Here is a 24,200-nt window from a genome sequence, read left to right on the forward strand (position 1 = left end):
AAATGGGAAGGTGCTCAGCGTTTGCTGGGTGCATGGATGGATAGGTGGGTGGTGGGTGAGTGAATGGATGGAAGACGGATAAGGAGTGGATGAATGGATGATGGGTGACTGGATGGATGGATGGATGGATGGATGGATGGATGGATGGATGGGTGGATGGATGATAGGTGGATTCATGGATGGATGGGTGGGTGGTTGGATGGGTGGATGGATGGATGGATGGATGGATGGTTGGGTGGATGGATGGGTGGATGCAGGATTGATAGATGGGTGGATGGATGGATGGATGGATGGAGGATTGATGAATGGATGGGTGGATGGATGGGTGGTGTGTGGATAAGTCAGAACAGAGGAGGAAGGACTAATTTTGCTGAGAGATTCAGAGGAAGGCTAGCTGGAGAGGTTGGTTGGTCAGGGGGAGACAGAGTAGGAAAGACTTGGAAGTGGTGGGATCACAAGTCAGATTCAGGGAACAAAGAGTAGTCAGGGAGACAGGTTCAAATAGTGGGAGAAAAGGCAGAAATCCTGACCTGGAAGGTGGCCTTGGAACTCGTTCTTCAGGCCTGTCAGGGCAGGCACCATTTTCGCCACAGCCCACCTCCCCCCTGGAGCCTCCCCTTCACAAGGAGGGAGCCACGCCAGCCCTTGCTGGACGGCAGTGGCCAACAAAATTTAAATGTGAATGTAAACAGCCACTCGTGGCTGATGGCTCCTACATAGAGCAGTGTCACTCTAGAATGTTCCGGTCCAGCATTGTCCAATAATGGGACAATGAGGGCGCCTGGATGGCTCAGTTGGTGAAGTGTCTGCCCTCAGCTCAGGTCATGGTCCCGGGGTCCTGGGATCGAGCCCCATGTTGGGCTCCCTGCTCAGGGGGGAGCCTGCCCTCCCCCCTGCGCATGTTCTCTCACATGCTTTCTCTCAAATGAACAAATAAAATAATAATGGGTCAACGATAGGAATGTTCTAGATCTTCACTCTCCATCGCAAGTGCTGCCAGCCACACTGAGTGACTGAACATCTGAAACATGGCTCATGTGATTAGGAGACTGAACTTTTAATTTTGTTTTTCTTTTAAAGATTTTATTTATTCACGAGGGACACACAGAGAGAGGCAGAGACACAGGCAGAGGGAGAAGCAGGCTCCCTGCAGGGACGGCGATGCAGGACTTGATCCCGGGACCCCAGGATCACGCAGGCCCTGGGCCGAAGCCAGCCGCTCGCTCAACCACTGAGCCACCCGGGTGCCCCAGTTTTAATTAACTTTAAATGGCCACCAACAAAGAGGGGGAAGCAGCACCTGGGGGAAGTAGTTTGCTGTGCAGACTTTGCACTACTTTTGATCCCGGGAAGCAGGAGGCCAGGCTGCCCGCGCTGTGGCCAGTGCGGCCCTAAAACAGCACTCAGCACAGGGGCTGCGGTGTGCTGCCGCCTCCCGCACAGAGGGGAGCTGGTCGAGGCCCCGGGTAGGGGTGACCCTGGGCTCCGGGGGGTGGTCCCGAGAGGGAGGCGGTGGGGGAGCCCCCGAGACGGGCAGACCCCGCGCTGCTGGCGGGGAGGACGGAGGAGGGGCCGCGGGGACCCTGGAAGGTGGGGGCAGGAGGGGGTCTCCCTGGGGCGGGGGGTGGGGGGTGGCCTGGGGGTGACCAGCCCCGCCCACGCCTGGGTTTTCGGCCTCCGGAGCCCAGAACCGTGGGTGTGAGCGGTTGACGGCGCGGCGGGAGCCTCGGGGACGCGGCGCTGGGGCACATCGGGGACATGGGGCGCCCCCCCCCCCCGGGATCCAGGACACGCGGTTACGTTGAGGCCGGGGCTGCCTGGGTCGTGCTGCTCCCCGGAAACTCAGCCTGAACGGGACGTGCTTTGATTTGATGCATTTGGTAAGGGGCGCGGGGGGGGGGGGGGGAAGAGGGGGCGGGAGGGGGCGCGGGGGGCACCGGGGGGCGGGGCAACGCCTCGGTTCACAGGGGCACGCGGCTGCCAAGGGCTCGGCAGGTACAGGTGAGGCCGGGCGCGGGCCCCGGGGCTGCGGAACGGGAACCGCAATGAACCGGCCGCTTCGCCGAGGCCGCCGAGGCCGCCTGCCTGCCCCTGGGGGCGGGTGTGCCCCGGGCGGGGAGGCCGAGCTGGAAGCCACGCCCCCTTAGGCACCGCCTCTTAGGCCCCGCCCCCTTAGGCCCCGCCCCCGTGGGCGCGGGCGGCGCGTCCTCTGTCGCCACCGTGTGGCCGGGCCTGCACATGACTCCCGCAGGAGCACACACGCCCGCCCCTCGCCCGGGCTCCCCCTGGGCACGAGCCGGAGCCCCCTTTGCACCTTCCCCCCCACCCCGGCCGCCCCCGCCCCGCCGCTCAGCGCCGCCACACAGGAGCTGCTCCCTAAATGTTTGTTGATGGAATAAATGACGGGGCACCCCGCTGCCAAAGAGCTGAGCTTTTCCTTTACTCACAGCAGATCTGGCTTCGCCGGGTGTGGGAGGGGTGACCCCGAACAAGCCCAACACCCCCGTCCATGAGAACCTAGCCACTGTCCCCGGTGCCACAAAGCACTCTGGTGCGTTGGCTTTTTTTCTTTTTTCTTTCCTTTTTTTTTTAAGATTTTACTTATTTATTCATGAGAGACGCAGAGAATGAGGCACAGACACAGGCAGAGGGAGAAGCAGGCTCCCTGCGGGGAGCCCGTTGGGGACTTGAACTCGGGACCCCGGGGTCACGCCCTGGGTGGAAACCAGATGTGCCATCCCCGGCGCCCCGTTCTCTGAAGTTAAGGGTCTGTTGGTTGGTGTCATTTTTTAGACACCCCAGGTGAGTGACACCCTGCGGTATTTGTCTTGCTCCGACTTAGGTCACTCAGCGTAATGCCCTCTAGGTCTGCCCACGTTGTTGCAGATGGCAAGGTCTCATTTTTCGTGGCTGCATAATAATCCCTCGTACATAATGTCCTTTTTTTTGAGGTCGTATGAGGAATAGAACGTTTATTCGTAGGTGTATAGTAGTCGGAAGAAGCAAACGATCCCTTTAGAAATGCGACCAAGGAAGTTGTCCCTTTTTTTTTTCATTATGTGGAGTGAGTCCTTAGCCCCCTCCCGTGTGCCCCCCCCTCCCCGCCGCTGCCCTCGGGTGACCAGCGCTGTGTTAGCCGCCGTTCAGACTGTTTCTTGCTTTGCCTCAGTCTCTCCCTTTTCCCTTCATTTGTGTGTAAGATTCTATTTATTTGACAGAGAGCCTGAGTGGGGCTGAGGGGCAGAGCCGAGGGAGGCTCCTCCCTGACGGGGGCTCGACCCCAGGACCCCGGGATCATGACCTCGCCGCCGGAGCCCCCAGGCCCCTTTGTGTTGTCCCATTTGTGTTGTCCATCTGCTCCGCCTGCGGCGACCGCATGGTGCTGGCCTTTCTCTGTCGCCCCCCAGCGTCGTGCCCCGGGCCCCGCCTGCCCACGCGAGTCTTCCTCCCCGCCGGAGGCTGAGCCATACCCACCGTGGCCACGGGGCACGTCTTAGTCCAGCGAGGTCGCAGGGCGCCGAGGCTCCTCCACGGGCGGCTGCCACTTGGGTCCCCATGTCTTTTGGGGTGACGCCGGCAGCGCCGTTGCCGGGCCGAGGGGCGCCTGGGCCACCTGGTTGAGGCGCCCCCGCCCTGCGCCCCGCGGCCCGGCCTGCGCGCCCCCCGCCTCCTCGCCGCCACCTGCGTCCCGGCCCCGGCAGGTGGGAGGTGGCCGCCCGTGGCTCTGACCCGCGCTGCCCGGCCGCCGAGGGACGCGGAGCATCCTTCCACGCGTCTGTGGCCAATTGTGTGTCTTCTCTGGAGAGATGCGTGCCCGGGTCTTCTGTCCATTGTTACCTGGATTATTTGGGTTTGGGGACGTTGAGTTGACTCAGTTCTTAGGAATTTCCTTCTTGCTGAGGCTGAGCACTTGGCCCTCCTGCTGTGCACGGACACTGGGGATGTGAGAATGTTGGGGGGCACATGGAGCCCCGGGCCTGGAGGGCTTCTGACCCCTGTGAGCCCCTGCAGCCTGGAGACGTGGGGTGTGCAGTCACCCGGGGCTGGACGCTCTCGGGGCAGCCACGGCTGTGGGGAAGACGGGGTCAGTGGTGACGTCAGAGCCTGGCCGAAAGGCCCCAGGGGGGCTCGGCGAGGGCTCAGCTTGCTGGAGGGACGGGGGGGGGGCCCGGGAGGCACCCCAGGATGCTCACTGGGCCCAGCAGCCCCGCTCAGAGTAGCGGTGCCTCCCGCGAGGGCTCCGCGGCCAGCGTCCACGCGGGAGGAAGCGGAGGCTGCTCCTCCTTCCTGCGGCCCTCACCCTGCGGGCTCGCGGCTGGAACCCCCACGGTGCCTACACCTGCGCCCCTCTGGCCGGGCTGCTGCAGGCTCACCGCCGAAGCTCAGCGCCCCGCAAGGCAACGTTCTGCTCCTCGGTGTCTTCCTCCCCCTAACCTGTTAGACCAGGGTCCCCTCTCGCTCACACCAGTGTCGTTGGGGGCTGTGCACGGCCTGGGGGTGCTCCCCGCCCTCGGGTCACTGAGCAGCTCCCCCTTCCCTCTCCTGACGGTGTCTCACATCTCCCTGGGGTGCTGCCCCACCCCAGCAGCAGGGCTCCGACCTCCGTCACCCCCATTGCTGTGACCCGCTCTGCGTGTGTCTCAGTCCCCCTTGAAGCTCCCCGAGTGAACACTCACCTGCAGGAGCCGTGGGCCAGGGAGGACCAACGTGCCGAGGGGCGGCTGGGTCAAGCCCCGTGTGGCCCTGCCTGCGCGGAGGGGGCCCCCGCAGTGTCGCTGCTTCCTCCCGGCAGCCCTCCATGCGCTAGGACCCTAACACGCCTTGTACTTGATTCCTAAAGCGCTTCAGTGTGGGGAACGCCAGGTGTAAATCCAGGCAGAGAGGAGAGCAGAGGCGACCCTGCCTGTGGCTCAGGGTGTGACGGCGGCTCCCAGATCCAGTCCCACGTGGGCTCCCTGCAGGGGGCCTGCTTCTCCCTCCGCCTGTGTCTCTGCCTCTCTTTATCGCTGTGTCTCTCATGAATAAATAAAATCTTTATTTTTTTTAAGATATTATTTATTTATTCATGAGAGACACAGAGAGAGAGACAAAGGCAGAGACACAGGCACAGGGAGAAGCAGGCTCCATGCAGGGAGCCCGATGCGGGACTCGATCCCCGGACTCCAGGATCATGTTCTGGGCTGAAGGCGGCGCTAAACTGCTGAGCCACCCGGGCTGCCCCAAATAAAATCTTTATTTTTTATTTATTTATTTTTTTATTTTTTATTTTTTTATTTTTTTTTTTTAAAGATTTTATTTATTCATTCATGATAGACATAGAGAGAGAGAGAGACAGAGAGAGGCAGAGACACAGGAGGAGGGAGAAGCAGGCTCCATGCCGGGAGCCCGACGTGGGACTTGATCCCGGGACTCCAGGATCGCGCCCTGGGCCAAAGGCAGGCGCCAAACCTCTGAGCCACTCAGGGATCCCCAGATAAAATCTTCTAAAAATTTATTTTTCTCAGTTGCAAATAAATAAATAAATAAATAAATAAATAAATAAATAAATAAATTTCTCAGTTTGGTTATTATTATTCTTTGGCATTGGTTTGTTGGCCTCTGTGCATGCACTGTCCTCCTTGCTCCCCGATCCCGGGCTCAACCCCGTGTCACCTCCATGAGGGCTCCTGGCCTTGGCCTCCCCTCAGAGCCAGGGGGAGCTTTAAGAAACAGCAAAGCCTGAGCCCCCCTCCCCCCTTCTGCTGTAAGGGGCCTGAGGAGCAACGTGGGCAGCAGGGATTTTTTTTTAAATTGTGGTAAAGTACATAGAAGATATAATTTGCCATTGAAGGGGCGCCTGGCCGGCTCAGTCAGGACAGCACACGACTCTTGATCTTGGGGTTGTGAGTTCCAGCCCCATGATGGGTGTAGCCATTACTCATATAAAAAGATAAAATTAACCATTTTAATCCTTTTAAAGTGTATGATTCAGTGGCATTAAATGTATTCACAAAAACTGTCCCTTCTAGCTCATTCCACAACATTCTATCACCCCAAAAGAAGCCATGTCTGCACTAGCTGTCACCCCCCATTTCCCTCCCCAGGCCCCTCCGAGTCCCCTCCCTGTGTGTGGATGAGCTCGTCCTGGATGTGTCACACACGTGGACTACACCCCGTGGGGCCTCCTGTGTCCGGTTCCCTCCCTGAGTGTTGGGGGCTCTGGTCGGTCCCCGGGTGGTGTGTGCGCCTCGCTCCTGCTCGCAGCCAGGGACATGCCCCGCACGTGTGGTGGACGCTCTGTAACTGTTCATCTGTCAATGGACATTTAGGGTTATTTCCATGTTTGGCTACCTGGACAGAGCTACTATGAATATTGGTGCACACATTTAAAAAAATCATTAATCCAGTGATTTTTTAAACTTTTTAATAAAGATCTTATTTATTTTTTCATAGAGACAGAGAGAGAGAGAGAGGCAGAGACCCAGGCAGAGGGAGAAGCAGGCTCCATGCAGGGACGCTGATGCGTGACTCGATCCCAGGACCTGGGGTCCCGCCCTGGGCTGTAGGTGGCGCCAAGCTGCTGAGCCACCCAGGGATCCCCCGATTTTTAAAAGTTTTAATTGTAGTCAAAATATCATATTTGTTTCAGGTGCACAAAATTGTATACATTATGAAACAGTCACCAGGGGAAGTGTGGTTACAGTCTGTCACCCTACAACATTACAATGTTATTTTTTCTTTTTTTTCTTTTTTTAAGACTTTATTTATTTATTCCTGAGAGACACACAGAGAGAGGCAGAGACACAGGCAGAGGGAGAAGCAGGCTCCCTGCGGGGAGCCCCACGCGGGACTCCACCCCAGGACCCCAGGACCCTGGGGTCACGCCCTGAGCCCTGAGCCCAAGGCAGGCGCCCCCACATGACACTATTACTGAATGTATTCCCTATGCTGTACTTTCATCCCTGTGACTTACTCTACAACTGGAAGTTTGTACCTCGTAATCCTCTTCCCCCATCTTGCCATCCCTGCACATCCTTGCACACGATTTTGCTTTTGAACACCTATTTTAATTTTTTTTAAGTAATCCCAAGGTGGGGCTTGAACTCACCACCCCGAGATCAGGCGTCCCGCGCTCCCCCCGCCTTACCCCATCTCACATTTTTCACGTTACTTGCACCCACGCGTGTGTATTGAATTGTCCACAATTTTACCAGCTGCGGAACTTCGTGCCTCCAGCACCACACGGACCGCGCCCTGCCACAGTCCCCAACCCCCGGCAGCCACGCCTCCCTCCTCCACTTCTAGAATGTTCTCATCTCAAAAATGCAGCGTGTGACCCGCTGGCACCGGCCTGTTTTCACTCCGCACACTCCGGATTTTAAAACTTCCTCGACTGGGAGGGCGCAGGGCGGACCTACCTGTAGCCACACTTTTCTCCCAGCTGTCACGACCCGACGTGACCGCTGTGCCTCAGTGTCCACATCTGTCAAGTGGGGAGAGGAGAGCCGCCCCCGCCCCGCCCTGCCCCCGAGGCGCGCAAACGGCAGCGGCAGCCCGGGAACCAGATGCCCGCACGCGGGACCGGCCCCTGCATCGCTTTGTGACGTCACTCACGGTTGCCATGGCAGCAGCCAATCACGTCTGCCCGGCTGTGCCGCCTGGCCCCGCCCCGCTTGCTGGTGATTGGAGGAGGCGTTGCCTCACGCGCTCCACGGACCAATGGGGACGCGGTCCAGGCGCGGGGCGCGGACGGGCCCAGGTCCCGCGTCGCCCGCAGTGAGCCTGGCCTCTCCAGGGACAAGCTGCGGCCTGGGACGCCTTCGCGGCCGTTGTCCGAAGCGCCCCCTTTGCAAACACCCACAAAAGGGAGACTAATGATTTTATTTCTTGAGGGGCCCGGTTCCCCTGTCTATGGAAGATGCCAGAAGCTCGCAGGGTGGGGATGCTGTGGCCCTCGCCCCCTCCTGAAGTTCTCCCCCTGAGATAAGAGCGGGGGGGGGCGGGGGGCACACCGTTGCTCTGTCGTGTGGACGGTTACTTGGGGTCCCGCAGGCAGGCGGGGGCGGCGCTCTAGGCTGCGCACTGCGCAAGCTGAGGGTGCTCGACCCTCTCCCCAGAAACACCCGCCGGGGCAGGACCGGGCGGCCCCTGCGTGCTGGCAGGTGTGCTAGTCCGCGGCTGCCGCGTGCTAACAAATGGGCCCCGGCCAAGGGCCCCGAAGCCGGTCCTCACGCGTCCTCCCGTCACCGTTTCTGCGGCCTAGGCATTCAGAAGCGGGTTGGCTGCCGAGCCTCGTGAGGTTCAGGTCTGCACGCGGGCCCGTGCGGCTGCCTGGTCTGAAGGCCCGGCTGGGGCTGCAGGACCCGCTCCCGGGAGACCCCGGGGCTGCTGGCTGCTGGCGGGGCTCGGGCCCTGACCGCGCCCCGGAGCCCCTCCAAGCACTGCCTGAGCGTCCTCAGGGCCCAGCCGCGCCCTCGCCCCCAGCAGCGCCCCCAGAGGCCGCCAGGTCCCTGGGAGACAAAGGCCAGGCCTGGTCCCCGTACAGGGTCCCCACGGCGGCGAGGTTGGCACCTGCCCCTTCTGGGCCGGGGGGTCTCACTCCAGGTCTCCGGCTGGCTGGGGGGGTCCGCTGTGGGGGTGTCACTGGCCCAGGCCTGGCCAATGGGCTTCCCCAGCGACTTTTGCGCACCTAGGGAGGCTTTGGCCCCTTCCCCCCTAGGGTGCTGAGAGCTCGCTCGCCAGCCCGGGCCCTGTCACCAGGCCGCAGGAGCCCACTGTCCAAACAAGAGACGGGGAGGGCGGGGAAGAGGGGAAGAGCGTGGCAGGGGAGCCCTGTGGGTCACCCGAACGCACATGCAGCCGCGCCTGCATCAGGAGCCAGCCCTTCACGTTGCTCCTCACAGTTAGGAGGGGTTCCTGTCATTTGTAACACGATGCCATCGACAGGGGAATGGCGGGTTCACAACATGTCCCCCACCCACAGGCACGTCCCGGCCGCCAGCAGGAGCGAGGCCCCCACTCCGCCCTGTGGACGGACCCCAGCCCCCGGCGCTCAGGGAGGGAACCACAGGAGGCCCCACAGGGCGTGAGTCCACGTGTGTGACACGTGCAGGACAGGCTCGTCCACGCACGGGGAGGGGGCTCAGGGGGGCCAGGGGCTGGGGGGGAACAAAGGGAGGTGACGGCTGATGGGAGGGCAGTTTCCTTTGGACTCATGGAATGTTCTGGAACTAGATAGAGGCGATGGTTGCACAACATGGTGAATGCACTCAGTGCCACTGGGTTGTGCACTTTAAAATCGTTAATTGCAGGTTATGTGAATTTCTCATCAATAATAATAATAATAAAAGGACAAAAGGCCCGATGTCAGCACCCGGTGTTCGCCCTCTCCCTGCGCCGTCCTCTTCCACCCACACTGCCCCCCTCCCTGCGTCTCCACCTGCCCTTCCAGTTCCTGCCCCTGTTTTACACAGAACAATTTCTCCTCCCACATCAGGCCACACAAGGCCCGTGGCCTCCCCACCCTCCGTGGCCTCCCCAGGCCCTAAATGCCCTCTGCCTTCATCCCGCCCCTGCGAGGGAAGCCCGAGGCCGACCTCCACGCGTGCAGAAACACGCCCAGGCACGTGGGGGGGCGGAGGGGTGACGGGGGGCAAGGTCACGGGAATGGCTTCCTTCTCTTCTAGGGGAGCACAAGTGTAGGTAAACGGAAAAGAACCAGCTGGCCCTGTGACCTCCCGGCGAGCGCTGTGGCTCTGTCCTTTTGCAATTTGTCACAAATCGGTGGCGTCCACATTTTACTTTTGGAATTGATGGTAAATAGTTCAAAAGGGAAAGCCCTGCTTGGAAGGTGTCCAGGCCCCGCACGGTCCATCCCCCAGCGGGCCGTCCCCCCGCAGGCAGGTGCGCCCCCGGGGCAGGGGGTCCTCAGCAGGCTGTGGAGGACCCCGCGTGGTGCTGCGGCTCCGTCTGAGGGGCGCCCCTACACCCGGTGGCTTCTCTCCTGATGGACGCGGCAGGGGCCCCCACCAAGGGACGATGACAGGGACAGTCATGGGCTCACGCTGCGTGAGGTGCTGCGTGGGCACCGGACACCCTGCTTCTCCCAAAACCGTCTCTTTGCATCTTTGTTGCTTTTTCCCCCGATTCCAAAGGAAAGGTGCTTTTAGAAATTCCGCATCAGGCCTGTCAATGCTTCAGTTTCTATCTGTAAAGCGGGTCTCCCCCCAGCACTGCGATATCAGGGGTCCCGGGCGCTGGGGGCGCCGAGCAGCCTCCCTGGGCCCACCCACCACCTGCTGGGAGCCAGCAGCACCCCCAGCCTGACAACCACAGAGGTCCGGAGCCATCGCCTGGGGTCCCTGGGGCGGCACCCCCTCAGGAAGGCCTAAGGATGAGCTCATTTTATAAAGAAAACTAACAAAAAAAAAAAAAAAAAGAAAGAAAACTAACAATATCATATCACACGCTTAAAAAATTCTCCACCTCCACAGGTGTGCACCGGGCATGTTCCCATGAGTTCCTCCCATGCACGTGCACACCTGTACTGGGGGGCAGGGGAGCCGGCTCAGGACCCCCCACCTCGGCAGCCATTTAGGCTTTTTTCATGATGGATCCCCCCAGGGCGGGGGGTGTTGACAATGCAGATTCCGAGGCTGGCTGTCCCAGAGAATCACACTGCTGGGACACGTCCCCCCTCTACAGACAGGGAAACTGAGGCTCGGCTGTGCCTGTCAGGGTCACCCTGCCCGGGGTGGAGTGGTTGCTCGACGAGCCCCCCGCACACCCGGGCTGTGCCCTGTCGCCAGTGCTGCCGGCCTCGACACCTACTTTCCGCCCTCATTCTGGTCCCCTCGGAGTCCAGTCTCTGTGTCCCTGTTTCCTCTATGGTCACCTGCTGACATCAGCTCCCTGTCGCCTGCCGAGTCACCTCCCTCCCCCCGGGGAACCTGACCTGGAGGACTTAAAACCCCATCTCCTACTAGTCAGGTTTCCCCAACCCCAAGGTGTCAGATCTCAGGCACCCCCGTATTCTGCTTGTCTGCTGGCCACGTCCTTCCTGAATCCGGGTCTCTCGGAGAGGACCCCGCACAGCAGCCCCCGCGCTCCACCAGCCCCAAACTGTCGCTGAGGGGCCGGACCACACCACGGGGGCCCTGCAGGCTGCGGGTCCCCTCCCGGCCCGGACACCCCCTTCCTTACAGCTCGGGCACCGAGCAGTCGTCACCCGCTTCAGCTCTCTGGCCATGGCGCGACCCCACTCTCGCTCGGGTTCCTGGGGACCCGGCCCTTCCGGCTCCACCACAAAGGGCAGTGGGCTCAGAGCCCGCCGGCCTGAGTGTCCCCCTGCTAATGCGTCTCGAACTGCACAAGGGAGGCAGACGCCAGGCTACAGAGTCAGCTTCTCTTTAATGAAAAAGGAGCAAAGCCAAAGAGAAGTGGGGGTTGAACAGGCAAGGACCCCCAGCTCCTAGGCTGCCCCTAGGGACACCCCTCTGGGGAGACAGCAGAAGCGGGACTGGGACTGGGGCTGGGGACCCGGTCACCTTGCAGGGGGCACTAGATGCTCTGCAGCATGTGAAGAGCGTGGACAAGGCGCGGGCGGGCTTGTGGGGCGCAGCCGGGGCTCTGCAGGGCGCCCCGGGGGTAGGAGGTGCGGGGCTGGCCGTCCTCCCAGACCGTGAGCCGCAGCTCCTTGCCGCCGCCGCCACTCAGCACCAAGTGAGCCCTGTCGCCCCTGCCGCTGATCTGCGGGGGGTGGTGGTGAGGAGCCTGGTCAGGGAGGGAGGGCCCCCACGCGGCCCCCCGAGGACCAGGGCACCCCGGCGCTCACCTGCACCGTCCCGTCGCTGAAGAGCAGCAGCAACGCCCGCTCGGACACAAGGAAGCGCAGCAAGCAGAGGTTGGGGGCCGCTGGGGGGGGCGAGGGCCGGGACCCCTCCTGCAGACAGGCCCAGCCACGCGGTCTCAGGGGAGTAGGGGGCCCCACCTGGCCCGCCCCACCTGGCCCGCCCGCCCCGTCTTACCTGGCTCACCTGGCGCACACGCCGCCGTAGGCAGCAGGTGAAGAGCCGGAGGACGGCCAGCTTGGCGGCCAGCGGGCGGGGCACGTCCCTCGGGGTGAACGTTTCCAGCTTCCCCCGGCCGGGCACGTAGCACACTCGGCTGGGGATGGGGTGCGGGGTGGTGCCGGCCGTCACGGGCTCTCCCCTGGGCCCTCGACGCCCGCGGACAGCCCCCCAGCTGTGCCCCTCGGACCGGGATTTGAAGGCTGGCCCCGTCCACACCTCCGCCCCGCGGAGCCCGTCCATCCTGAGATCCTGGCCCCAAGCCCATCCCTTTGCCATCGTCCCACCTGGCCTCGTGGCCACTCTGACCTCCCAAGTCCAGCACCAGCCCCCTTGCGTCCTTCAGCCACCACCCCGGCCACTGCCATTCCCTGCCTGGCTAGGCCAACCACCTGCCTGCGGTCCCTTGTGTCACTCCTACCAGAAAGGTCACGTTAGAAGTGTGACTTGGGGACATTTGGGGGACTCAGTGGATGAGCATCTGCATCGGGTTCCCCGCAGGGAGCCTGCTTCTCCTCTGCCTGTGTCTCTGCCTCTCTCTCTGTGTCTCTCATGAATAAATATAAAGATTTTTTAAAAAAGATTTTATTTATTTATTCATAGAGACACAGCTAGAGAGAGAGAGGCAGAGACACAGGCAGAGGGAGAAGCAGGCTCCACGCAGGGAGCCCGACGGGGGACTCGATCCCGGGTCTCCAGGATCACACCCTGGGCTGCAGGCGGCGCTAAACCACTGCACCACCGGGGCTGCCCTCTCACGAATAAATAAATAAAATCTTTAAAAAAAAACGCGACTTGGACCCACCCTTCACGTCCTCGCTGCCTCCCCACCTCACTCCGCTCCTCAAACCCACCAGGCTGGGCCCCATGTCGGGAGCTTTGCACGTGCTGTTCCCGGACCTCAGATGATGTTCCTGATGGGCTCCTTCTCACCTTCCATGTCTCGCCTGAGTGTCACTTCTTCAGAAAGCCCCTCCACTACCAGGCAGGCCGGGGGTCACCTCCACCTGCCCCCCATCGGTCACCTCACCCAGCTCATTGCCTTCGCAAATCCGCCTCCTGAAATCTCCTGGGTCATTGGCGTAGCGCCGCGTGGGGCCCAGCAGGCAGCCCGTGCCCACAGGCGTGCATGATACTAAGTGCTCGAGGGAGGGGCGCAGAAAGATGGGAGGGTGGACAGGAGCCCCATCACTTACTCCCCCGGGGGGCGCAGGGCCATGTGCGTGCCATCCCGAAGCAGGACACCGCTGCCCCCATCCGACAGCTGGTAGCCGAAGCCGTACTTGCTGGAATAATCCACCCACTTGGGGGCCCAGAGGATGGGCCACCGCTCTCCTGGGGGATCCTGTGTGGCTGGGTAAGGGGTGTCAGGGGGGTCTGGCGGAGGAACGGTGGAAACCCAGAGCATAAAACAGAAGAATAAGAGAATCCAACTGGATCCCATGAGAAAGAAGAGGCTCCAAGGACAGCGAGCGGGGGGGGGGTGGGGTGGGGTGGGGGGGGGGACAGGCCCCGGGGGAGGGGGGGTGGATGAGAAAGGAAGAAGGGCAGGGGTTGCCAGACTCTGGGGAGCAGGATGGTGTCACTGTGCCCTGAAACCTCCCTCAGCTCTTTCCACCCCCCCCAGGGGAGCCCCAGAAATACGCAGGGTCCCTGGACAGAGCAGGACGCTGTGCTCGGACGTCAGGAGGAAGGCGGCCCCCGGGGCTGCGCTGGGTTCCTACCTGGGAGGCCCGGGTCCAGGCAGAGCCGCAGGTTTCTGATGGCCACCTCCACCTCCTGCCTCTGGCTCCCCTTGGGCCCTGGGTGGGGAGGGGGACGGGCAGGCCTGGACCCCCACCGCGACGCCCCCCACCAGCCCTGCCCCAAACTGCTGAATCTGGGAAAACTTTCTCTTAAACCCAGAAGGATTCCGGCCACGCCTCCTGCTTTACAGGTGTGAAAGCTGAAGGCAGGGAGGGAGCACGACCCTGGCGAGGCCCAGTGATCGCCCCCAGGACCTCGATACCCTTGCTCCCCACCTGCAGCCCCTAGGATGGAGTGTCCGCTCACCCGCTGGGTCGCTCCTGAGGGTCCCGTGGGTGAGCAGGTGGACGGGGACCTCCGGGTGGGGAGCCCCTGTGTCCAACAGGGTGGCCTGGGGAAGAAGCAGGGGTGAGGGGAGGCCCTGGCCCCCACCAGAGCCCAGAGGTAGGTGAGAGGCTCCATCCTCTCGCTTGGGAGACCCCCCCGACTCTCCCCTCCGCGCAGTCCTGCTGTGAGAATGTGCTCCACGAGCCTCCAGCCTCCCCTGCCCGGAGCCCTCACCTCACTGCCCCACTCCATGGGGTCAGGATCTGATCCACCTTCTCCTGGACCCGAGGCCTCGCTAGCCGTGATGGGGCCTGAGGGAAGCACAAGGCTTTTTGGGGGGCGAAGCCTGACCCCCCACATCCTCCTCTGCCATCGCTGGGGAGCGGTAGAGCAGGTGGGAGGACTGACAGGTGCTGAGACGCGAGCCGGCCAGGCAGGTGGGCGCAGGCAAGGGGTGGGCGGGTGCTACTCACAGAGGGGCCGGCACTGGGGCAGGAGCAGCCGGCCCACCTTCCGGAAGAGCCTGCCCAGAGGCTGGGGCACGGTGAAGAAGGGTGGGCTGTAGCAGGAGCGGGCTGGCAGCCGGTCCGGGGTGAAACCCTTAGGGGGGGCCCACGGGGTCAGCACCCGGCGCAGGCCGCCTGGCCTCTGAGGCCTGCCATCCCAGGGCGTGCCCCACCCGTCGAACAGCACACACCTGGGTGAAGAAGTCGTCCTGCAGCAGGTGGTCCAGGCTGGGCCGTTCCGCTGGGTTGGGCGCCAGCAGGCGGGCGATGAGGCGGCGCGCGTTGGGTGACAGGTGGGCGGGCTCGGGGTAGCGGCCGTCTCGGATGTTTTGGTACATCTCGGACAGGGGAGCCACCATGAAGGGAGGGGTGCCAGTCAGCACTGTGTACCTGACCCGGGGGGTGGGGGGCAGGATCCTGAGTGCCTGCTTGCATCTGTCCTCGGTGTCCAGGCTTGGCGCACACCTACCTTTGCACACCTGGCCATACCCACCCCACTCTCCTACTCTGCACAGGCTTTGCATCCACTTCTCCATACCCGCCCTACATCTGCTCCCACCTGGCCACTCCGGTCTACCCGATTGACACCACCAGATGTCTGTACACCTGCCTGCACCTGTATACACCTGCTTTTACCTTCCAGTCCTCTTTTACTCATATTTGCACCTGTCCCACTCCTGCATATACCTCAAAACTGTATGTGTATACCCAGACTGCCTGTGTGTCGACCACCTGCAAATACCTGTCCACACCTCTGTGCATGCTCAAACCTATCTTCCCTTGCACATACATGTCCCATATGCACTATTCATACCTGCACACCTGCATGATGGCAGGTGTGTGCCCCCACCTGCCCCACACCTGCACACGCCTGTCCACATCTGTCCTATGCACACTCTCACCGTCTGTTCCTTTCTATATACTTATGCCTGTCCTTACCTGTCCCGTGCATGCTTCCACCTGCCCACACCTGGCCCCACCTGGGTACTCCTGACCCTCTTCCCCAGGACCCACTCACATGATGCAGCCAAGAGCCCAGAGGTCTGACTGGCAGGAGTGCCCATTCCTGGAGATGACCTCCGGAGCCAGGAAGTTTGGGGTCCCGCAGAGCACTCTGGGAGGGGATAATGGGGGGCTCAGGAAGGCCGGGGCCCACAGGCCAATCTGGTCCTACTTGTGTCTCCGCAGAGAGACTGCTGAGAGCTGCTCACTTACCTGTGGCAGTGGCCCCCCGGGCCCACCCTGGCGGCCAGCCCCAGGTCTCCAATCTTTACCACCATGTTCTTGTTCAGGAAGAAGTTACCTGCCAGAGGGGAGGGGCTATGAGGGCAGAGCCACATCCCAGCGCCCCCCCACCCCCCCCACGAGGACCCGTCTCCATGCTCACTGGGCTTCAGGTCACGGTGCACGATGCGCCGCTGATGCAGGTAGCGCAGCCCGCTGACCAGGCCCCGCAGGTAGTAGCGCACCTCGGGCTCCGTCAGAGTCTGCCGCGCCTCCAGAACGTGGGCCAGTGACTGCAGGTGACCGGCAGGGGGCGGCGGTGGTGGCAGCGCAAGGACACACAGGTGAACACAGGTACGCTCAGGTGAGCCCAAGGAGGAATACAGTTCAGGTGGGCCCAGGTGGCCGCAGGTAAGTTTGAAAAGGGACAGAGGATCCGCGATGAACCCAAAGTGGGTACATGCAGGGCACGGGGATGGGGTGAGCACAGGTGTGCTCAGGTGGGCATTACTGCCTTAAGGTGGTCCCACAGGGCCACAGATGCAGATGGGCCAATGAATAAACTGGGGATGAGTAGACACAAGCAAGTCAAGAGAGCCGAGATGGGCACAGGTGCATCAGGGATGAGCACAGATGGGCCTGGTGTGGACACGGGTGGAGACAGGTAAGTACAGAGAGTCAGGTGAGCACAGCAGACGCGGGGGGCGGGGGGGGGGGGGGGGGCTGCGGACAGAGGCATGCCGGCTCCCTCTGCACCCATCCCCCGCACCTGGCGGCTGCAGTACTCCAGCACCATGTACACGTTCTCGCGGTCGGCAAAGTGTCCGTGGAGGGCTACAATGTTGCGGTGCTTCAGGCGGCTGTGCAGGGCGATCTCCCGGTCCACCTGCAGGTGTGGCCCCACACGTCCGCCCGCGGCTCGGGCCCAGGGGCAGAGCCTCCACCCCGTGCAGGGGCCTCTCTGGGGACCGCCTGTGACCTGTGGGCCCCCGGGGCTCTCAAGGTCCGGCCTACCTTACCACGGGGGCGCAGTCGCCCGGCCGCGCCCCCAGCGCGAGGCACCACCTTGAGGGCAAACACGGCACTGGTGGACATGTCCATCAGCTTGTAGCAGCGGCTGAAGGCGCCCTGCCGGGAGGGGCGACCGGCTCAGCGCCGGCGTGCACAGGTGTGCGGACAGGTAGCCAGGCCTCTTCGTACACGTACACACACACACACACACACACACACACACAGGAGATGCGCGGACGCACAGCTCACACCCTCATCCCTGCGTTCGCAGCCACAGGAACACAGGAAGGGACCACAGCACGCGGAACGCGACCCACTCCCCACCCGGACACAGAGACCGCAGGGTGCGGCGCACGTTCACATACACACGCGGAGACCCCGCCACCGAGTTTCTACAAAGGCGGGATAGCGGTGACACGCGAGTGCACACCCGCACCCCGGGACGCACGGGGGGCCCCGCGCCCGCGCCCCCGTGCAGCACAGCCCGGCGCCCGACCCAGCCGCCCAACCCCAGACCCCAGCCTCGCAGAAGCAAAACCCGGGGGCGCCCCTGCTCGCCGGGGCCGCGACCGCGCGCGCACAGCCCGCCCTGCCCGGACGCCCCGCGCCCCGAGACCCTCGCCCGGACGCCTGGCGCGGGCCCCGCACCTTGCCGATGAGCTTCCCGCGCCTGTACACGCGCCCGGAGCTCGGGTCGCGCAGGAAGGCGGAGACCGGCGGGCGGGAGGTGCGCGGCCGCCGCGGCCCGGGCTCCATCCCTCCGGGCTCGGGGCGCAGCCTCGGCCCGACTCCCGCTGCTCTGGACCAGCGCCGCGGGGCCGCGTCTTATTGGCTGAGGGGGGCGGGGGGCGGGGGGCGGGGCCAGGCGCCCGAGGCGGCAGGTGTGCCGCGCGCCAGCCCTGCGCCTCCCGCCAGGCGGCGAAGTGTCAGCGTGCCCCTTTCCCTGAGCGGGAAACTGAGGTCAGAGAGATCGTCTCGTCCTCTCAGAAGCCCCAGGGAGCCGCGAGCGGAGAGGCTCTGGGGAGCAGTGGCGGGATCCAGAGGACAGGGAAGGAAGGCCGGGGCTGGTTGGGAAGGGAGGGAGGGCTGGGGCAGGGACCGGGAGGGCCCCGCTCGGTCGGGGTGTCATATACGGAGGACATTAGGCAGCGAGAGGGAACAGAATCAGGGGACCGGAGGGCAGACACGGGCGTGTGACTCCTGGCGGGGACACGTGGGCACCGTGGACCCACAGGGAACCCGCGGGGACATCTCTGAGCCACACGGCAGGCTGTTCCAGGCCCTTTCCCTGTGTCCTCTCATGTCACCCTTACATCAGTCCTGGGACACAGGAACTGGCCTTCTCCCCATTTTACAGGTGAGCGCACTGAGGCCTGGGGGGCGCAGGAGGGGCCAGGGCTGGACTGGAATCCAGGCGGCGGCTCTGGATGCCACAGTATTAATCCCTGAACGTTACATAACACGGAATGGGGAGGGATTAGCAGGGCTCCCTGTGGCTGGAATCAGGCCTTGGAATTTTACAAGAGATCAGATTTCGGAATCCGGCCCGGTCCTGCCGCCAGGGACGGGAAACACCTCCTGAGTTATCACATGTCCACCTGGTGTGTCCAACGGGGGCAACCGGGGCATGGGGGACTCTCAGGGGGCCCCAGCGCAGGGGGCAGAGCAAGGCTCGGTTCCTTTGTGGAGGACGGGCCTCGGCACCGCAGCCAAGGTTTTGAGGTTGGCGTTGGGGGCCGCTGGCTGCAGCCCGGGAGCCCAAGATCCCTGCTGAAGGGCCTGGGCCATCGTGTCACCGTCGCCCTGAGATCTGCACTCCTCCCCCTGCGGGCTAATCCGGGCATCTGAGAAGCCCCTCCGGCATCAGCATGTGGAAGGTGCGCTGGGCTCCGTGGCCCGCAGGAGGACGGCGGGAGATCGCCCCGACTCAAGCACGGCCTTGCCTTCCCGGGGCCAGCGAGGGCGAGCCAGGCCCCTTGCGGGCAGCAGCTGGTCCCTGCATGGGGGGGCCGGCTTAGCCCCATGTTACCGGGGAGAAAACCCAGCCTCAGGCAGGCATATGCGAGCCCAGGATTGCTGGACTGCACTCCGAGTGCCGCCTGGAGCCCAGAGCCCCTGTCCACACCCCCACCCCACCCCACCCCACTGGGGGCCCTGGGAGCCCCTGAGACCCTGGCCGGGAGCCTCACGGCCTGCGCGACAGCTGTACCGACCCCAGCTCTGCCCCCTCCCGGCCGAGCCTCTAGCACAGGCCCAGACCTCCCGTTCTCAGCTGCCCCTCAGCGAGGACCCCTCCCCAGCCACTCTAGGATGAAAATTAAATTACAGTAAAACAAAAAACACAACTGTCCATAGCAGCGTAACTCCCAACGGCTAAAAGGTGGGCGGACACACCCCAGGTGTCCATCAATGGATGCATAAACACAGCACAGTCCATGCACACCCTGGATACGACCTGGCCTCAGGGAGGAAGGGGCCCGACACCTGCCCCCACGTGGATGGACCCCGAGGACACCGGGCTCGGGGAGGGGACCCAGACCCAGAAGGACGCCTCCCGCAGGACCCCACTCCCAGGAGGTCCGCAGAGGACGCCTGTCCACAGAGACAAAGAGGAGGTGGTGGGAGCCAGGGGTGGGCAGGGATGGGGGTCAGTGCTTCCTGGGGACAGGTCTCCGTGTGGGGAGATGGAAGGTTCTGGAGATGGATGGTTGCAGGACGGGGTGAGTGTGTTGCGTGCCACTGCCAGTGAAAAACACTTAAGATGGTAAATTTGTTATGTTTGCCACAACAACAAATGAAGAACATTTTAGATCCCCCCCGGTCCCCAAAGAAGGCACAGCATTAGGAGGTTACTAATACCCTCAATTTTACAGATGAACAAACTGAGGCCGTTTGCCTGGCAAGCAGAGGCAGGGTGGGAGGGGGCCCTGCCGACCCTCCCACGCTGCCCCTGCCCACGGTCCAGAGGCACCCCGCCCGACCTCCCCCCTCGTCCCCGCCGAGCCCCAGGCTCCGGGCCGCAGGTTTGCTTTCCGTCTCGTCTACTCCTCCACTGACCTGAGATAACTCCCCAGACTCAGCACATTTCCTGGGAGAAATGCGGGAAGCTTCGCTCAAAATACCTGCCGCAGGTGGAGGGGGCGGCAGAGAGCCAGGCCTCCCTGGGGAGGCTCACACGGCAGGGGCGGGGGAGGCGCCAGAGGGAGAGCACGGGGCTTGAGCTCCGTCTGTCCGTCTGTCCGGCCTCCTGGCCTGGGAAAGGCCCGCGTGGTGAGCGCGCCCCACCCGCAGCTCCTCGGGGACAGCCGAGAGCTCAGAAACCCCATGACTGTGGCTATGCGCCGCGTCCACACGTCCACACCGGCCCAGCGCTGAGGGGGAGGCTAGACTTGGCTCCCCCGCCCCAGGACAAAACTTTGCCCTTGCCTCTCCCAGCCTCACAGCCTCTGCGGCTCCTTCTAGAAGCACTGCCCTCTCTCGTCCCTCGTCCTTCCCGACACCCCTCTGTAGGCTTTTCCCCCACCCTTCTTCCAAGTCTCTCCGGTTATCCTTCGAGGCTCCTCTTCCTTCTCTCAGGGTCTGTAGCTGGGGGCCTGGGGCCCTGTCCCCTTTTTTCACTTCCCTTGACCTCATCCAGGCCAGCAGGACACTGAAGCAGGACGCGTGTCTCTCCTCCTATATCTGGGTCTGGGCTCTGCCGAAAATCGGAGCCTGAAGCAAGGGTTTGGTGCGGTGGGTTGTTTTGTAGAGCAGGGGTGAGGGGCTGGGGAGGAGCGGGCAGGGTGGGCCCTGGTCAGCCCCGTGGGTCCCTAAGGAGCTGGACACGACATTCCTCAGGACTGTCCGCCCATGAGGAAGACGAGGGGCGTGTCAGCCCCCTGGCCGCCCCCTCCCTGACCAGGGCCTCCCCACTGGACGCCGTCTCATCCACCCAGGTCGGAATGGCTGTGGCGGGCGGTCCGTGCTGCCACTGGGAGAGCATCGGAGCACACAGGTGGGATGGCAGGTGCCCGCGGGTGGTGCCTCGACCTCCCTCCAGGGACACGGATGCACCCTGGCTGTGTGCAAGGCGCTGCTCGAGCCTCAGGCCCGGCCAGATTTCCACACGAATCATCTGTATTTCATCTGCTTGGGTCTTTTTTCCAATTATGAGAAAAGTAGCTCAACGTCATGGAAGTCCTGGGTGAGATCCTGGGACAGAAAAAGGAAACTAGCTAAAAACACACACATGGTGAATGCACACGAAGTTGGGAGTTGGCTCACGGAATAGGAACTGCTAATACGTTAATTAGTTGTCGCGGTGAGCCCGCGCCAGCGCCTGAGCCGCCACAGCAAGCGTCCGTTTCCTGAGGCTGTTGTAACAAATCACCACAGAGTCTGTAGCTTTAAAAAAATCACCCGTTTATCAACCTCACGTGGTGAAGTTGGGAGTCCTAAAACCCAGGCGTGGACAGAGCTGGTCACCCCTCGTCCCCCGGGGCCCCAGGGAGACCCCCTCCTGCCCCCCATCTTCCAGAGGCGCCCCCTCCTGGCCCGCGGCCGCTCCTCCGTCCTCACCGCCAGCAGCGCAGGGTCTGCCGGTCTCTGGGGCTCCCCCCTGGCCTCCCTCTTGGGGGACCCCCAGGAACCCAGGGTCACCCCCACCTCAGGGCCTGGACCAGGTCCCCTCCGCCGCAGGAGGCGACACATCCCAGGTCCTGGAACGAGGATGGGGACATCTTGGGGGGACTGGATCACACCACTGATGACAAAGTGCAGACAGAAACTCTCTAACATCTTTGCAACTTTCTGTAAATCTAAAATTTTTTCCAAAATAAGATTTTACTTAAAAAAAAAAAAATCAGAATCAGAAGGTCAGGCAGAAAAAAAAAAAAAAAAAGAAGGTCAGGCAGCCCGGGTGGCCCAACGGTTTAGTGCCGCCTTCGGCCCAGGGCGTGACCCCAGGGTCCCGGGATCGAGTCCCACGTCGGGCTCCCTGCGTGGAGTCTGCTTCTCCCTCTGCCTGTGTCTCTGCGTCTCTGACCTCTCTGTGTGTCTCTCATGAAAAAATAAATAAAATCTTAAAAAAAAAAAGAAAAAGAAGGTCATTCCAAGAAATTCAAACAGAACCTATAAGGCAGCCCCTGGGTCACAGGCGACCGCGCCCAGGATCACGGTGGGCCGCAGCAGGGGTGCTCCCGTCCACCTCCTGCCTCAACTTAGGTAACGCGCACCCTTTTCCTCTTCTGGAAATGGCACCATGTCATGCATAACTTTCTTGATTTTTGTCACCCGACCCTTGGGTGACTGGCCGGGCTGTAGGGAGTCCGCCGCCCTGCCCCCTGGGCTCCCCCCGCAGACCCCCTTGGGTGCTCCCTGGGCCTCCAGCCCCCTGGCCTTGTCTGCGCCGCTCGGCCTGCAGAGAAACCCGTGCCTCACACCCTGTCCTGCCCCGCTGCCCCCCACCTCCGGGTCCCCAACCCAACCCGACACCCCCTCCAGAAGGAAGCCAGGACGCCCATTCAGACAGGGTGGGAAGCGGTCCCCGTGCCCCCAGGTCCTGCTGCCGGCGGCTGTGCCACTCTGCACCTCACTGTTCAGGCCCGGCAAGTGGGCGCCACGGTTCACCCCTGGGCAGCTCCAGGGAGCCAGGGTTCTGGGCCAGGGGTGGCAGGAGCCTCCCTGCAGTGTCCTCAGGAGGACCAAGTGTCCCAGGGACCATGTGGCCGGCCTGAGGGATCACAGGAGGCCCGGGGTGGGGGCAGGTGGAGGCCACGGGGTGTTCACGAGCGCATCTCCTGAGGCCCAAGGCTGCAGGAGCCCCGCTGACCTACATCCGGGGGGCCTATGTCCACCAGATCCCCCGGCCCCGCCTCGGGTAGGGGTCCGCACCCCCGCCTGTTGGGGGCCTGAGCCAGGGCACCGCAGAGGGGGGCCGAGGGGCGGCCCACCCGGAGTCCCCGCTGCGTAAGCACCCCTCCACCTGCGCGAGGGTGCGGAGCTGTGCTCTTGGCCTCCTTCTCTGGGAATCTGCTGAGTCCAGCTGAGCTGCGGCCAGAGGACAGAGGGGGGAGGCCGGGCCCGAGGGGGCGCGGAGGGGGGGCGGGCAGGACTCTGTATCTTCGCCTCATCCCGGTCTGGCACGAAGTTCCATCCCCAAGGCGCCGGGGCCCAAGCGGCAGTGACGGCTGTATGCACCTTGCCCTGCACCCCTCCTCCCTGCGCAGGGCTCCCCGCAGGACTCAGCGACCCGGGTCCCCTCCTGGCAGCGGGCAGGGACTGCTGGCTGCAGGCACCCCGGGAGGCTTGGAGCACTACATGCAGTGCCCGCGGGTGCAGGACCTGCTGTATACTCTGTATACAGGGTATACCTGCTGTATACCCTGCAGAGCAGTGTCCCCGAGTGCATTTCGACGGGGCCCGGCGCCTGCTGTATGCACAGCCCGCGGAGCCCAGGCCGCGGCTCGGGCCGAGATCGCCCACTTGGTGGAGCTCTTGAGCCAAGCCCGGCTCTGAGCCGCAGCCCCCAGGCCCCAGGCCGCTGCTCGGTACACAGTAGGTGCTCAGCGGAGGTGCCTGCCGCAGCCGTCCCCGCCCGCCCTCCTGCCACCCTTTCTCAGGCCCTGTCCCCCCACCCTCGGCTTCAGCTCTCCTAGGTCACCGCCTGCCTCTGTCAAGGGGGATGCGGGGCAGGCTCTCCCGCCCCTTCCCCGCCCGCCCCGCCCGCGCCCACGCCCCGTGACCTCAGCCATCCTGCGAACACCCAGTGTGTCAAGGGCACCCGCCCGGCTCTCCGCGGCCAGACTCGGCCCTGCTCACGGCCCACGGGCCGTGGAGGCAGGGAGAAGGCAGCAGCCACCCGGGGCTGGCCCCTGTGCGGGCCCTGAGGGTTGAGGTGAGGGGCGCCCAGTAGGGAGCCGAGTGTACGGCTGGTGCCCACAGGTCCCATGGGCGCCGCGGTGGGGCGGGAGGGGTGCGGCGGGAGCTCGGCCTGAGCTGCTGGGGAGGGAGGTGCCTGTTGGCTGAGGGGGGCAGGCTGCGGGGGCCGGGGGGCAGGCTCAGGGGTCACTGTGGGTGGCGCTGGGTGGGGGGAGACCCCCACCGCGGCCAGCTGGAGCACCCCCTCCCGCCCCCCGGGCCTCCCATCCCTCGGCCCCTCTCTGACCCACTGATTCTCACCTCAGGGCCTTTGCACCTGCCGCCTCCTCTCTGTGGCAATGGGCTCTTCAGTGAGGGCCGTCCCGACCCCATCCCCATCTGCAGTGGCCTCGGGTGCTCTGGTCAAAGGGAGGACTCTACCCCTCCAGGCGGCGGCCTCCCTCAGCCTCGCTACGGGCCTGCTCAGCTGTGCCCGCACACA

The 24,200-nt window shown here is 63.2% G+C and overlaps 1 protein-coding gene and 1 long non-coding RNA gene across 4 annotated transcripts; one reads left to right on the forward strand and one right to left on the reverse strand.

Moving 5' to 3' along the window:
• The first annotated feature begins 7,714 nt into the window (after positions 1-7,714).
• LOC140611179 (uncharacterized) lies at positions 7,715-12,801 on the forward strand. 2 transcript variants are annotated; one of them, XR_012012509.1, is made up of 4 exons: positions 7,715-7,915; positions 8,963-9,074; positions 9,666-9,794; positions 12,651-12,801. It is a non-coding gene; the product is annotated as an uncharacterized lncRNA (long non-coding RNA). The 2 variants fall into 2 exon arrangements; XR_012012508.1 differs by having other exon boundaries at positions 8,963-9,064.
• On the reverse strand, positions 11,370-17,647 carry PLK5 (polo like kinase 5 (inactive)). Of its 2 annotated transcripts, XM_072788044.1 has the most exons (15): positions 17,510-17,647; positions 16,865-16,978; positions 16,620-16,736; positions 16,014-16,143; positions 15,842-15,929; positions 15,645-15,740; positions 14,818-15,016; positions 14,594-14,720; positions 14,355-14,431; positions 14,100-14,184; positions 13,772-13,849; positions 13,244-13,424; positions 12,006-12,144; positions 11,813-11,920; positions 11,370-11,727 (listed from the first exon to the last, which is right to left on the reverse strand). In XM_072788044.1, exons 1-15 carry the CDS (start codon positions 17,615-17,617, stop codon positions 11,539-11,541), a joined length of 1,836 nt encoding a protein of 611 aa, XP_072644145.1. In that variant the 5' UTR covers positions 17,618-17,647; the 3' UTR covers positions 11,370-11,538. The 2 variants fall into 2 exon arrangements, with proteins under 2 accessions (XP_072644145.1, XP_072644147.1); XM_072788046.1 differs by lacking the exon at positions 17,510-17,647 and having other exon boundaries at positions 16,620-16,684.
• Positions 17,648-24,200: the final 6,553 nt, after the last annotated feature.

This window comes from Canis lupus, chromosome 19, assembly GCF_048164855.1.
Source record: "Canis lupus baileyi chromosome 19, mCanLup2.hap1, whole genome shotgun sequence".
Classification (NCBI taxonomy): domain Eukaryota; kingdom Metazoa; phylum Chordata; class Mammalia; order Carnivora; family Canidae; genus Canis; species Canis lupus.

Bases quoted from the DNA above. Each gene is read 5' to 3' on its own strand.
- PLK5 (XM_072788044.1), bottom strand. From the start codon at position 17,617: ATGGAGCCCGGGCCGCGGCGGCCGCGCACCTCCCGCCCGCCGGTCTCC. The intron at 14,185-14,354 runs GTGAGGGCTCCG...CTTCTTCCCCAG, and splicing joins CCATGGAGTGGGGCAGTGAG to GCCACCCTGTTGGACACAGG. The intron at 12,145-13,243 runs GTAAGTGATGGG...CCCCATCCCCAG, and splicing joins GCCCTGCGCCCCCCGGGGGA to CCGAGTGTGCTACGTGCCCG.